Source organism: Cyprinus carpio, chromosome B6, assembly GCF_018340385.1.
Source record: "Cyprinus carpio isolate SPL01 chromosome B6, ASM1834038v1, whole genome shotgun sequence".
NCBI lineage: Eukaryota > Metazoa > Chordata > Actinopteri > Cypriniformes > Cyprinidae > Cyprinus > Cyprinus carpio.
Window position 1 is genome coordinate 8,428,231 of NC_056602.1, and position 12,027 is coordinate 8,440,257.

At 38.6% G+C, this 12,027-nt stretch overlaps 1 protein-coding gene across 1 annotated transcript; it reads right to left on the reverse strand.

Annotated features, from left to right (window-relative positions):
- Window positions 1-288: 288 nt before the first annotated feature.
- Window positions 289-10,921, reverse strand: LOC109065745 (protein FAM171B-like). Its single transcript, XM_042725512.1, has 8 exons — window positions 10,581-10,921; window positions 8,778-9,011; window positions 8,262-8,354; window positions 7,915-8,070; window positions 7,362-7,532; window positions 3,228-3,341; window positions 2,953-3,076; window positions 289-2,763 (listed from the first exon to the last, which is right to left on the reverse strand). Exons 1-8 carry the CDS (start codon window positions 10,753-10,755, stop codon window positions 1,536-1,538), a joined length of 2,295 nt encoding a protein of 764 aa, XP_042581446.1. The 5' UTR covers window positions 10,756-10,921; the 3' UTR covers window positions 289-1,535.
- Between the last annotated feature and the right edge of the window lie 1,106 nt (window positions 10,922-12,027).

Here is a 12,027-nt window from a genome sequence, read left to right on the forward strand (position 1 = left end):
AACTGTGGTCATGCCAGGTGATTACGTCACAGGCTTTCGAAGGCCAATGTTATTGTTGTGTTTAGATGTATGCTTCAGACACCGGTCATGCTGTAGGAGTTCCCCCATAGCGACCTCTAGAGGACACAGTCTCTCGTTCCTTTCACAGGGAACCATGGTTACATACGTAACTTGAGATGTTTTCTTGTATTTAGCTGACATTTATGTTGGTATTATTTAAATGGTTAAAAAAAATCAAGAATAAAATGTATGCTTTCATTAATTCTAGGTAAATAAAACTCATGAGCATTTTTTTTTTGGTCAAGTACCTTTATTAAATGTGCACAAAAAGGCAGATTACAAGCAGTACTTTAAAGCATCCAGGAATGGCCCATGAGCCGTTTAAACCAGTGTGTTGAGAAATCATTAATATTACAATTAATGAAATAATAAATGCTACAATACAACATAAATTGTTAAAAACATTCAGCTGACAATGCAATCTCTCCTTGGTCATACTTCATTTAAAATGTCAAACTCAGTTTGCCATCTTAGTTCAAATTTGCTGCCTGACAACAAGAAGCTAGTGTTTTATTGTAACTGTCAATAAAAATTAAACAGTTACAATTAATTGTCCAAAATAATAAAGCTAAAAAAGCTCCAACACATTCAATACACAAGTTGATGATTTGTTGTCAGTTTGTGAAGAAATATTTTACACACAAAACACATTAGCACAATAAACATCTTAATATGCTAGGTTTATGACCTGTACAGCTGTGCTTCCAGCACTGACCTTGGTAAGGTAAACCATAACCTGAGGCATATCGTAGATGTTTTTGGGTACTACATTCTTACACATGAAAACATTGAATGATAAAAGCATCACAATGGACGGCATGCAAATGTGACTAGCAATAATACATTAAATAAGTACAGTGCATTAAAATGGTATATGACCTCAAAGGCCTTAGTTGCTCCCTCAGAAAACTCTTTGCAACACACTGGTGCTCTTTCTGAATTGGAGAATATATAGTGCTTAGCTTAACAGTGCTATTTTTTTTCCACAATTTATTTTATAATTGTTTGTGGCACTGTGTGGCAGTTCCTTGCATTACATTTAAATGTCTGTAGAACTGAACTAAAGAACAAAAACTGATGCCAAGCAAGTCAAGAGATCCAAATTGATAGCATTTAAACAGTTTTTCAGACTCACTAGAAGAGCATTGTGGGTACAAGCATTGTGCTCACAGGGCAACAAATGTTTAAATATACTATATATATATATATACACATACTTTTACAATGTACTTTTGAAGGTAAACAAATATGTTCTTTCAAAGAAAACATTGTACAGTGTGTCTGGGAAATTGTGTACAAATGAACTGCTGACAAGATGCTGGATACAGCATAGCCACAGGAATTGACTTTGAAATACGGCAGGTAAGACAGGCATTTTTGTTTTCTTCATTCTTCCTGATGTTTATGTTATAAGGCAGTTTGAACAAAACCATTTTCAGACACCAAAAAGCTACAGCTACACGCAGGTTATTCAGTTAGTGTTTCGTTTGGGGTCTCTCCTCCCTCATGTGTCGAGATGTCTTCTTGTCAGGCTTCTTGTCTCGAACCTTCCGCAGTCTCCTTGGTGGAGGGGTAGATTTGGACTCGCTAGAGGTGTCTCCTGCATCCCTGTCCTCCGGGATGTTGGGAATGGCTGCACTACTGCCTTCCAGGGTGTTCCTCAGGGACGTGTCCTCGGGACTCCCAATTTCACTGCTGCTCAAGTCCTGCTCTTGATTTCCACTTATTTTAGCCATGCTAGAGCTTGAAGGTTCCTCGCTTTTCCGCAGAGGCTGCTGCAGCTCGTTCATGTCCACTCCAGAGTCCAAGCTTGTGTCATTGCTGCTGCCTGGACGATGTCTTCCCTGAAGCTCAATCACAGAGTGACGAACCTGGGCTGCTGGTTTACCATCAAGAGACACAAACCAGGCCCGGGGCGGGTGAATGGACGGCTTACCCTTGGAGAGCTCCAGCAAGGTTTGCTCTGATATTCCCTGGAGTTCCCCCCGGAAAGGCCCCATTCCAGCTGCTTCGTTCAAAGTTCCTGGGACAGATACAGATTCCAGGAGATGACTGTAGCGGCCCCATAACCCTGGGTTTGCAGCAGCGGCTTGTGCTCCTTCCAGAGCCTGCTGCTCATCGCTGTCCTGCTGGGGAACTTTAGGTAATGTCTGAGTGAAACTGTCTTTTAAGTTACGCTCTGTCTGAGCTCCATGCTCCATGCCATTCCTTGGGAAAGTGGCAGATCTACTTCCAGATGGGTCAGCTTGTCCCTGGCAAGTGAACAACTCTGGGGCTGGTACAATTGCCACGGACTGGTTATAGATGTGGAACAGCTTGTCTCTGAAAACTACATTCTCCACACCATTCTGACGTGAGCCATTCTGTTCAGATTTTTCCCATAGCTTTGCAATGTCGTCACTATTAACATAGAGATTAGACACTGGGGCTCTGAAGCTTTCTAATCCCACAGCTCCAATATTCTCGTACAGATTGCCCGCTGGCCGGCCAACATTTTCCACATAAATGTTGTAGTTGGCTTGGTGTCGTGGAGAGTCTGATGCATCATGGCCGATGCCTCTTGCAGCCAAAGAGAAAGACCGGTCCCCATTATGAAAGAAAAGTTGAGCCTCATCAGAGCTGGTGGAAGTGGTCTGGTCTTTTTTCAGTACAGTGAGCCTGGTGGAATTCCATCGCTTTCTTCCAGCCTCATAGTTTAAATCTCTGTAAAACAAGATAGGAAAGGACATATTTTTTGCTACATATTTTTATAATTGCCATTCACATGAAAATAAGGTTAAGATTAAATATTCAAGTCACACAATTCAGTGTTGCTCATTGGTGTTAAGAAAGCCATACAGTGATGTTTAGAAAGCCATACAATGATGTTTATATGGCTTGATAAGCTCTTACCTGCAGTGAAATACAATTACTGATAAAAATCCAATGGCTATCACAAGAGTTCCTCCCAAGATACCCACAAGAAGGTATGTGTGGTAGGAAATGAAATCCATTGAGCTTGCAAGCCCCATATAACCTAGATTTACACATACATAAAATCTGGTTAGAGGGCTGCACATGACCATAAGAAGATATGGATTTCAGTGTTAAAGCAAGTGAAATGCTTTTGGATTGATAAATAGTATGATGGGCTGATGAGTGAGATTTTAAATACGACTGATTCCTACCTGACGATGGTGGTGGTGCAGCAATCCAGTTACCAAGTGTAGGTGCTACGTAATTCCAGACTAGACCGTTTGTCTCCATCTGAACAGTGCCTATACCTTTATTTACCCAGGTACCTGTGATAAAATATATCATTAAGTGCTTCTATTGGACACAATCACAAAGATCTCCTAACCTTGATATACAGTCATGTCCAAAAGTTTTGTCAGTGACATAAATTTTGTGTTTTGCAAAGTTTGCTGCTTAAGCTGCTGCTTGCTCAGGAAGGGCAGCAGGTTGGTGTGAGAGGCCAAAACTTTTGGATAACGGCCTGGTGTCAAGAAGGGCAGCAAAAACGCCAAGGACAGACTGAAATTATGTAGGAAGTACAAGGATTGGACAGCAAAAGACTGGTGCAAAATTATTTTCTCTGATGAAGCTCCCTTCCAATTGTTTAGGACATCTGGAAAATTGATTGTTTGGAGAAGAAAAGGTGAACGCTACCATGAGTCCTGTGTTGTGCCAACAGTGAAGCATCCTGAGACCATCCATATGTGTGGTTGTTTTTTATCCAAGGGTGTGGGCTCTCTCATAATTCTGCCCAAAAACACTGCCATGAATAAAGAATGGTATCAAAACATCCTGCAAGAGTTACTTCTTCCAACGATCCATGAGCAATTTAGTGATGATCCGTACATTTTCTACCATGATGGAGCACCATGTCACAAAACAAGAGTGATAAAGAAATAGTGTTAATTTCGTAAACGAAGACTATGATGACAAATTTTCGTTGACAAGCTTTTTTCCCATGACTAAAATGAGACGAGGATGAGACGGCAATAAGGTCAGTAAACGATAACTAAGACTATATCAACATGCAATTTCATTGACGAAATAAACAAGACTAAAATGTATTAAAAAAGATAAAAACTTTCCCAAAAAACTTTTATTTTCATCAAAAAAAGGAGACAAAATGTTATTGCAGACTGCTCTATATACCTCTACTACGCGAGCTATCATGAATGCGGTTGCCAGATAGCAAGAGTTCTAATCCCCAAATCAGAGCTTCACTGTTAAATTGATAAATTTTTTGCCCAGTGTGTTTTGATTATTTTAAGCAATCTGGAGCACACATTGCAGAAGCGCCGCTGCCGATGATCTGAATACTAATGATGGGAGGTTCGGAGGTTCATTTTACCGACTCAAACCTTTGAGTCTCGTTAAGCAAAATGAACAAATCTTTTTTTTTTTTTAGTCATTTCGGTCATTTTAGCGAAATGTAATTAAAATATTACGTGTTACTTCCCTAACACATCTACTACTTATGCAAACGTTGATTACACTACAAACAATACAAAACTATAATGCTGTAAGAAATACAAAAGATGAATTCATTATTTACCTGGGTCTTTAGCCTATGATTAGCTCACCTCACCTCTTATCTGACAAGTCTTCGGGTTTGAGTCATTCGTTCATCACATGACAGCCCCATAAACTTAACCCATGCAGTCTGAGCCGGAAAGAGAATTGATTAGTTCATCTTTCGAGTCGTTTGTTCTTTTGTCACGTGATGTGACAGCATTGATTAGAGAAAATAATTTCCTTACCAATAGGTGCACAGTTATTATCATTATTATCAATATTATTTACCTCTTACAGTTATGTGATGCGATTCTGGTCTCAAATTGTAGCATTTTATTTCTTACAGTTTATAAATGAGTGAATTTCTGTCGTGATGGTTCTTTTCCATAACACTGAATGTGGGAACAAAGGTAATAAAGAGTTGGTTATTATTATTAAGTCTCTTTCCGGCTCAGACTGCATTGGTTAAGTATGGGGCTGTCACGCGATGAACGAATGACTCGGAAAACCCGAAGACTCGAGAGATGAACTAATCAATTCTCTTTCCAGCTCAGACTGCACTGGTTAAGTATGGGGCTGTCACGTGATGAATGAACAACTCGAAAAACCCAAAGACTCAAAACAGGTGAACTAATTTCAATACAGTAACTGAACCCATAGGAAGTTGCGTGTGCGTAACTGAACTAATAACTTCCCGAGATGACTCGTTCGTCCCGAGTTGCATTAAAGATTTGTTCAAAATTAACGAATCGTTCATGAACGACCCATCACTAATGCTGCGTTTAGCACGGTAGACGCGAATTCACCTCATTTGCGTGTCTAGTTCACGCGAATGATGCGAATTGAGCATCTGGCGCGTTATGCACGAATGGTGCTTTTTGTGGATTTACGCGTTTGACGCGAATTTGCGTCTGACGTCCAAGTTGAAAAATTTAAACTTTGGCGTCAATTCGCGCCACGTTAACCAATCAGGAGCCTGCTCAGGAGTCACTCATTCAACATGGAGGAACGTCTGATATTGTTAGTGAGCATCACCCGGAGCTATATGACACAAGTTCATATTTCTATAGAGACAGGAATAAAAAGGACCTCGCTTGGAAGAGTGTGTTGTAAATACACATTTAACTTTTGAGTCACATACACGTTTATCGAGCCGCGGCCTTCCCGCCGTTTTTTACAATTATTTTCCCCATAATATAGCCTACAGCTACTTTTCGCTAACAAGATAATGTGTTTATTCAGAGGACGTGTGCAAGAAAAAGTGGAAAAGCCTCGAATGCTCGATCAACATCAGCCATCTTGCAAACAGACAACCGCCTAGCACTTGCCCCTCCCACAAGAAGCGGATTTCGCCTCGGACGCACGAATGCAATCAAAATGTTCAAGCGGCAAACTAGACGCAGTAGACGAGAATTTGACGCTCTATTCGCGTTTGTTGTGAACGCAGCATAATGAATACACCAACAAACAAGCTGGAGTTTAGCGATCTAAATGAAAGTGTCACTCAGCTGGTTAGTGTTCTGTCATGAGATCTCGACTATATTGTTTGCGATTATGAACGCTGAATAAATGCTCTTACTCAATCACTGTTGTTTTAATGGACAGGACAAGTTTGTCTAAATATGATAACTAAAATGTACATTTGAGTAAGACTAAAACTAAATAAAAAATGGCTGCCAAAATTAATACTGCTGTACGGTTAATTAATAATAGTCTTATTGCTAAAATGTTAAGTTTTCATTGAATAAAACTTGACTAAAATACTTCAAGTTTTCTTCAACTAAAACTAGACTAAAATACTAAAATCTTGAGACTTTAAGTCAACTAAAACTTGACTAAAACTAAACAGGATAAGGTTGACTACATATGATAAAAACTAACATGGACATTTTAACACGGGACTACGACTAAAATGAAAATAGCTGACAAAATTAACACTATAAACAAGTGGCTCGAAGATCATTACATTGAAATTTTGAATCTGTGGCCAGGCAACTCCCCGGATCTCAATCCCATAGAGAGCCTGTGGTCAGTCCTCAAAAGGAGAGCGGACAAGCAGAAGCCCACAAATTGTGATCAACTCCGATAACTAATAAAGCAAGAATGGATCGCCATCAGTCAGGATTTGGCCCAGAAGCTAATATCCAGCAAGCCAGAACGAATTGCAGAGGTTATCAAGAACAAGGGTCAACACTAAATATTGACTCTTTTTTTTTTTTTTTTTTGCCAATCAAAACCTTTAAAACTTGTATCTTTGCCATTTTTTTCTGTATACAATAGAAACATGTGGAAAAAATAATCTACAAATACTGAAGCAGCAAACTTTGCAAAACACAAAATTTATGTTATTGACAAAAATTTTGGCCATGACTGTACATGGTATTGTGTAAAAGCAGGAAGCTTCTACCTAAAGTTTTTTTTTTCAATCGCTAGGATCCATTTCTCAATAATTAGGTCACTTTTTCAAAACTCTTCACACAGTTCTCCAAACCAGCTTTAAGCTCAGCACAACAGTTCATTTCACATTCAGTGTACACTAAAATTTCACTGATGTCTCAGATCAAGTAATTTTTCCTAACACTAAGGTTGTCACCCAACAAACACACTTCCATTCAATGACATTTCTATGCCACTAGCCCCCATTAGGGTCCACAAAGTGTTTGTCAAGTGTTGCTTAAGGACTGTAATGATGATAGTTCATAGTCCCCACTTCAAGAAAACAGTGGAAGAGCTGACAAGCTTCTTCTGAATGGGTAAGTTTGCAGTCTTTAAATACTGAAATGTTTTTCAATCACCTATGGTCATGTCGAAGGTCCACGCAGTCAGCGAGTCAGATGGTCGCATGTGGGTGTTGTAGGGAAGTGGTATTTTGAGCTGAATGGGTCCTTTGACGTCAACCTCTTTTCCATTAGACACTAACTGGGCACTGATCACTGCCAATGGGTTTAACTTGACATTCCTATAACCTGTAATTGGGGATACAATGATAACTGAGATTCATTTTATAATCTGCAGAAAATACATTAGAACACTGTGTAAAGGTGTGTGGTCTAGAGGGTCGATATTATGTGTACAATGTGCCATCATGTTAGCTCTTGTTTAAATCTGGTTATCCTAGCAGCCTGATATTGCCTTATCAATAACAAGTAATCAATAACATTAACTAATCAATGCAGTATTGATTCTAAACATTAATGGAGTTTGTAGATTTCATTGACTACAACTGCCCTACAATATACTCCCCTCACTTACAGATCATTCAGTGAAACACACAGGGTCAGCATTCACTCGATTAGATGTGATAAGGAATGACACGACAACTGTTTAGATTTTTCAAATTCATCTTACCTCCTTTACCGCTCAGGTTTAGAGTAAAGAAATTTGAGTCTTTTTCTGTAGGCAGGGTTGGAACTGTCAGATAGGCTGACAACATGGAGATGGTAGTGTTCTCAGACAGTTTGAGGAGACTTTTGGGAAACTGTACACTCGGTTGAAATGACAGATCTGTAATGTGAAAATATATCGATAATACAACAGTAGTATTACATTCAGAGTAGGGCTCCATGCAGCAGATGTATATAGGTACTGCATTAAATTATAGATTATAACATTTTTAAAACTGCTCTCAATTTAAAAATAGCATTATGGATAATTGAATAAAATAATAGGTAATAGGGATGTTTTATCTGACATACCAGATGCTTTTCGAGTTATCAGCACAGTATCATCAAAGAGCCAGATGTTCCCTTGTGTTTGAGGGCGCAGGGACATTGTAATAACAGAAAAAACTAGGAAATAGCATAAAAACAAACACTCAAACCTCATTTCAGCAACCAAGTTTCTCACATTAAAGTGACATTAGTTGTTTTTGTCCATATGTTTGAAGGTCATTTCTTTTGAGCTCTAGTTGGGTGTTATAAAACAAGCCAGGGCCAGGGTGAGTCACATGGTTCACAGCTTTCATGCTGCCTAGTCATCTTTTTCTCAATATTTATTTGTTTGTCTCACTGAGGTGTTTACTGAGCATAACTTGCTCAAATGTGCAGATATAAAGAGGAAACTTAAAAATACAATAAAAAATACATATAATTATTACACGCCTATAAAAAACATCATAACAAAAATCATAGTCTGATGTCATCAAATCAAATCAAATACACAATATCCTAATAAATAAAATAACAAATAATAAACTCAGTTTATGAACTTACTGGGCATCTTGGTGGTTTTCCAAGGCAGCTGGGTGAGTATATAACCCTCCATGCTGGCCACTAGAGTGAGGGTCAGGCCAAGGTGGTATGGGACAGTGACCGTGACCTCTCCATTCTCCAGAGTCTGGCTGGAGTGAATCTGGGATCCATTCAAAAACACACCCACCAGAGCTCCTTTCAGGAACCTCTGGCTAGACGCATCTTTAACCCAAATCTTCAGCGTCAGGAGCGACTCTGCAGACAGAGAAAATGTCAGTGTTTTTGTGGAAATGAATAAAAAATGTGCATAAAAAATTATATTGTGCATAAAAATGAGCATAGGATGTTCTAGTTGCTTGAATGCTAAATTTTGCCTTGAGGCCTTGTAATATCTCAAAGATATATTTTTTTTAATGAAAAATTAAATGGAGTTTAAGGTTAAACACATGCACCAATGTTTATAAGTTCATTAAAGTAACTGAACTGTAATTGCTAAACGCATTAAAAACCAATGCAACCAACACTGAAAAAAATTGGTTGGTGACAGTTAAATCTTTGCCTTGAAATAGTAATGACCATTGGACCCACAGCTCGGGCAGAGCGACTTAAAAATAGATCAAAGTGCCAAATGTCGGATGAGCACATCAGTGAAAAGCTGAGGCTTGAGAAACCTTGAAAATCATCTTAGGTATGTCTCTCAATACTAAAAAAGAAGTCAATCCCTCATTCTTTGCACATGTGCATATCCTCAAAACAACAATATAACTGACATATAGCAGACACTAGAAGTTAGTCAAATAAAGCAACACAGCTTCAACCTTTTTTTTATAACACAATTTATTTTTTTTATTTTTGGGGGAATGATTTGGTCTTAACTTCGGGCCCTGGTATTTAAACAATATTAAAAGATTACGATTACATATAACTAGATTACTATAATACAATCATGACCTGGCACTTAAAATGTGTAACAGGAAATTCACTACTATAGCACACAGTAACATTGATGTTATGAGATGAGGTGTTACTCTTTGTGCTGTTCTAGACCCATCTGTGAATGGCAATGGCATGTGCTTTCAAGCTGGGGTCCAGCAGGAATCCACAGGGGTCAGCAGAAAATTTAGAGTGGGGGGAAAAGTATAAAAATAATCTGAATTACTAACATTTATTTTGAATTAATGGTCTATAATTTGTTTTGATCTATGTGCAATGTAAATGGAAACTGTTTATTTTTTAAACGTTGTCTTTGCAATATCACATACTGTTTTTTTCAAATGCATATTTATAAAGTGGCCTCACATTTTAGTAATTTTAGGGTCATTGGCATCAAAAAGTTGAAAACGCCTGACATTAAAGACCTAATGGGTTTGATTATACCGTCTCAAACCGAAAGGTCTCGGATGATTCTAGCTCTAAATTAATTCCACCTTAAATGCATAATGACTCTGTACATTCAAGATGAACATCGAAATGTTGCTCAACCCTATCAGCTATTCACCTTTAAATAATGTAGACATGGCTGTCCTAAATAAAGCCTGAAATAGGTGGCTTCACTGCAAATGGTCCTGTAGAAGAGCCCCGCAGGCTCAAAAAAATAAAATAAAAAATATAATTAAATTAAATAATAATATAGTAAAATATTGAATTATATAGGAAATTTTATTGAGAATGAAATCAAAGCGGTCAACAGCGCACCCCTGCCCTTTGTTGTCATGTTCCCCATCATGAAAACATCCCTATTATTCGCAAGCACGCCTCATGCGGAGCTGATGCTGAGGATGTAGATGATGCTGAGGATGAACCCAGCAGATGCTGGGCCGTTACCTGATGGCGGCACCGTCGCATCCCCCTGTCCCTTGAGCGGGAACGTCTGTGTGTCGCTGGCATTGTCCTCCTCCGACAGCGAGGCGAGCACCCCACCCTCCGCTCTCCTCACGTACCCATCCTCGCAGAAAATCAGTAGCGCGGCGAGGAGCACACACCCCGAAAGATCTGGCATGGCGTCTCAGACATAACTGCACTCAGTGACACGGAGAAGGAGAATGTTGTTGTCTTTCTGTCTTTAGGTGGCTGTGTATGTCACGGTCACATCATGCTTCTCGGGTGGACCGATGGATATCTGAGGGAACTGCTGGAGTCAGGCGGGTGCGCGTGTTGCGTCATAGCTCACGCGATGCCATCTGCTGGCTGAATTGTTTTTTTTTCTCTTTGTTAAAGCGCACGCAATTACTCAATGCTTTTTTCAGGCCTAGGTAAACATTTTACCAGAATATTTTAATTGTTTTATATAACATATTTTAAAATATGAGCAAAATATATGTCTCAAAAAATAGTCATCGTTAAAAATCGTTAATACATACATACACTCATGTTTTTTTGCACACACACCTTGTTGTGGACATTGCATAGACTTCCATTAATTTTCTTTCAGGTTAATGATATTTTGTCACCTAACCCAACCTATCCTTAAACTTACCCATCACAGAAACACGTGCAGAACACTAGATTTACATAAAAACACCCTTTGGCTGATGTATAAGCCTTTTTAACTAGTGAGGTAAAATGACCAGTAAAATGTCCTCACTAGTGGGGTTGTCAAAGTGAGGACATTTATGACACTGCACCACAAAACCAGTCATAATGGTCTTTTTTTATTTGTTAAAGCCGAATAAGCTTTCCATTGATGTATGGTTTGTTATGATAGGACAATATTTGGCTGAGATACAACTATTTTAAAATCTGGAATATGAGGGTGCAAAAAAAGGGGGGGGGGGGTGCAAAAAAAAAGGGGGGGGATCGCCTTTACGGTTGTACAAATGACGTCCTTAGCAATGCATATTACTAATCAAAAATTAAGTTTTGATATATTTCCTCTAGAATATCTTCATGGAACATTATCTTTATGAAATATCCTAATGGTTCATGGCACAGAAGAAAAATTGATAATTTTGACCCATACAATGGGTTGGCTATTGCTATAATATACCTGTGCTACTGGTTTTGTGGTCCAGTCCAGGGTCACATTTGGTCCTCAGAAGTGTGGTCAAAACAAGTACTGCATGCACACACACACACACCTCTAAAGCCACCAAACCGAAGAAATACCACAAATGGAAGTTAATGAACTACATAATAACAAAAATTAAATACATTTATCTTTTAAAAAAAACCAAAAAAAAAAACCTTATATTATATATATATATATATATATGTATATATATATATATATATAAAGCCATTTTAACTTTCATGAACAGAATCATTGTGCATT

What these genes read in the sequence shown, in the direction of transcription:
- LOC109065745 (XM_042725512.1), bottom strand. Translation starts at nt 10,755, where the DNA reads ATGCCAGATCTTTCGGGGTGTGTGCTCCTCGCCGCGCTACTGATTTTC. An exon ending in GAAAACCACCAAGATGCCCA is followed by an intron (nt 8,355 to 8,777) that starts GTAAGTTCATAA and finishes GCTATTTCCTAG; the next exon opens with TTTTTTCTGTTATTACAATG. An exon ending in GATAACTCGAAAAGCATCTG is followed by an intron (nt 8,071 to 8,261) that starts GTATGTCAGATA and finishes TTCACATTACAG; the next exon opens with ATCTGTCATTTCAACCGAGT.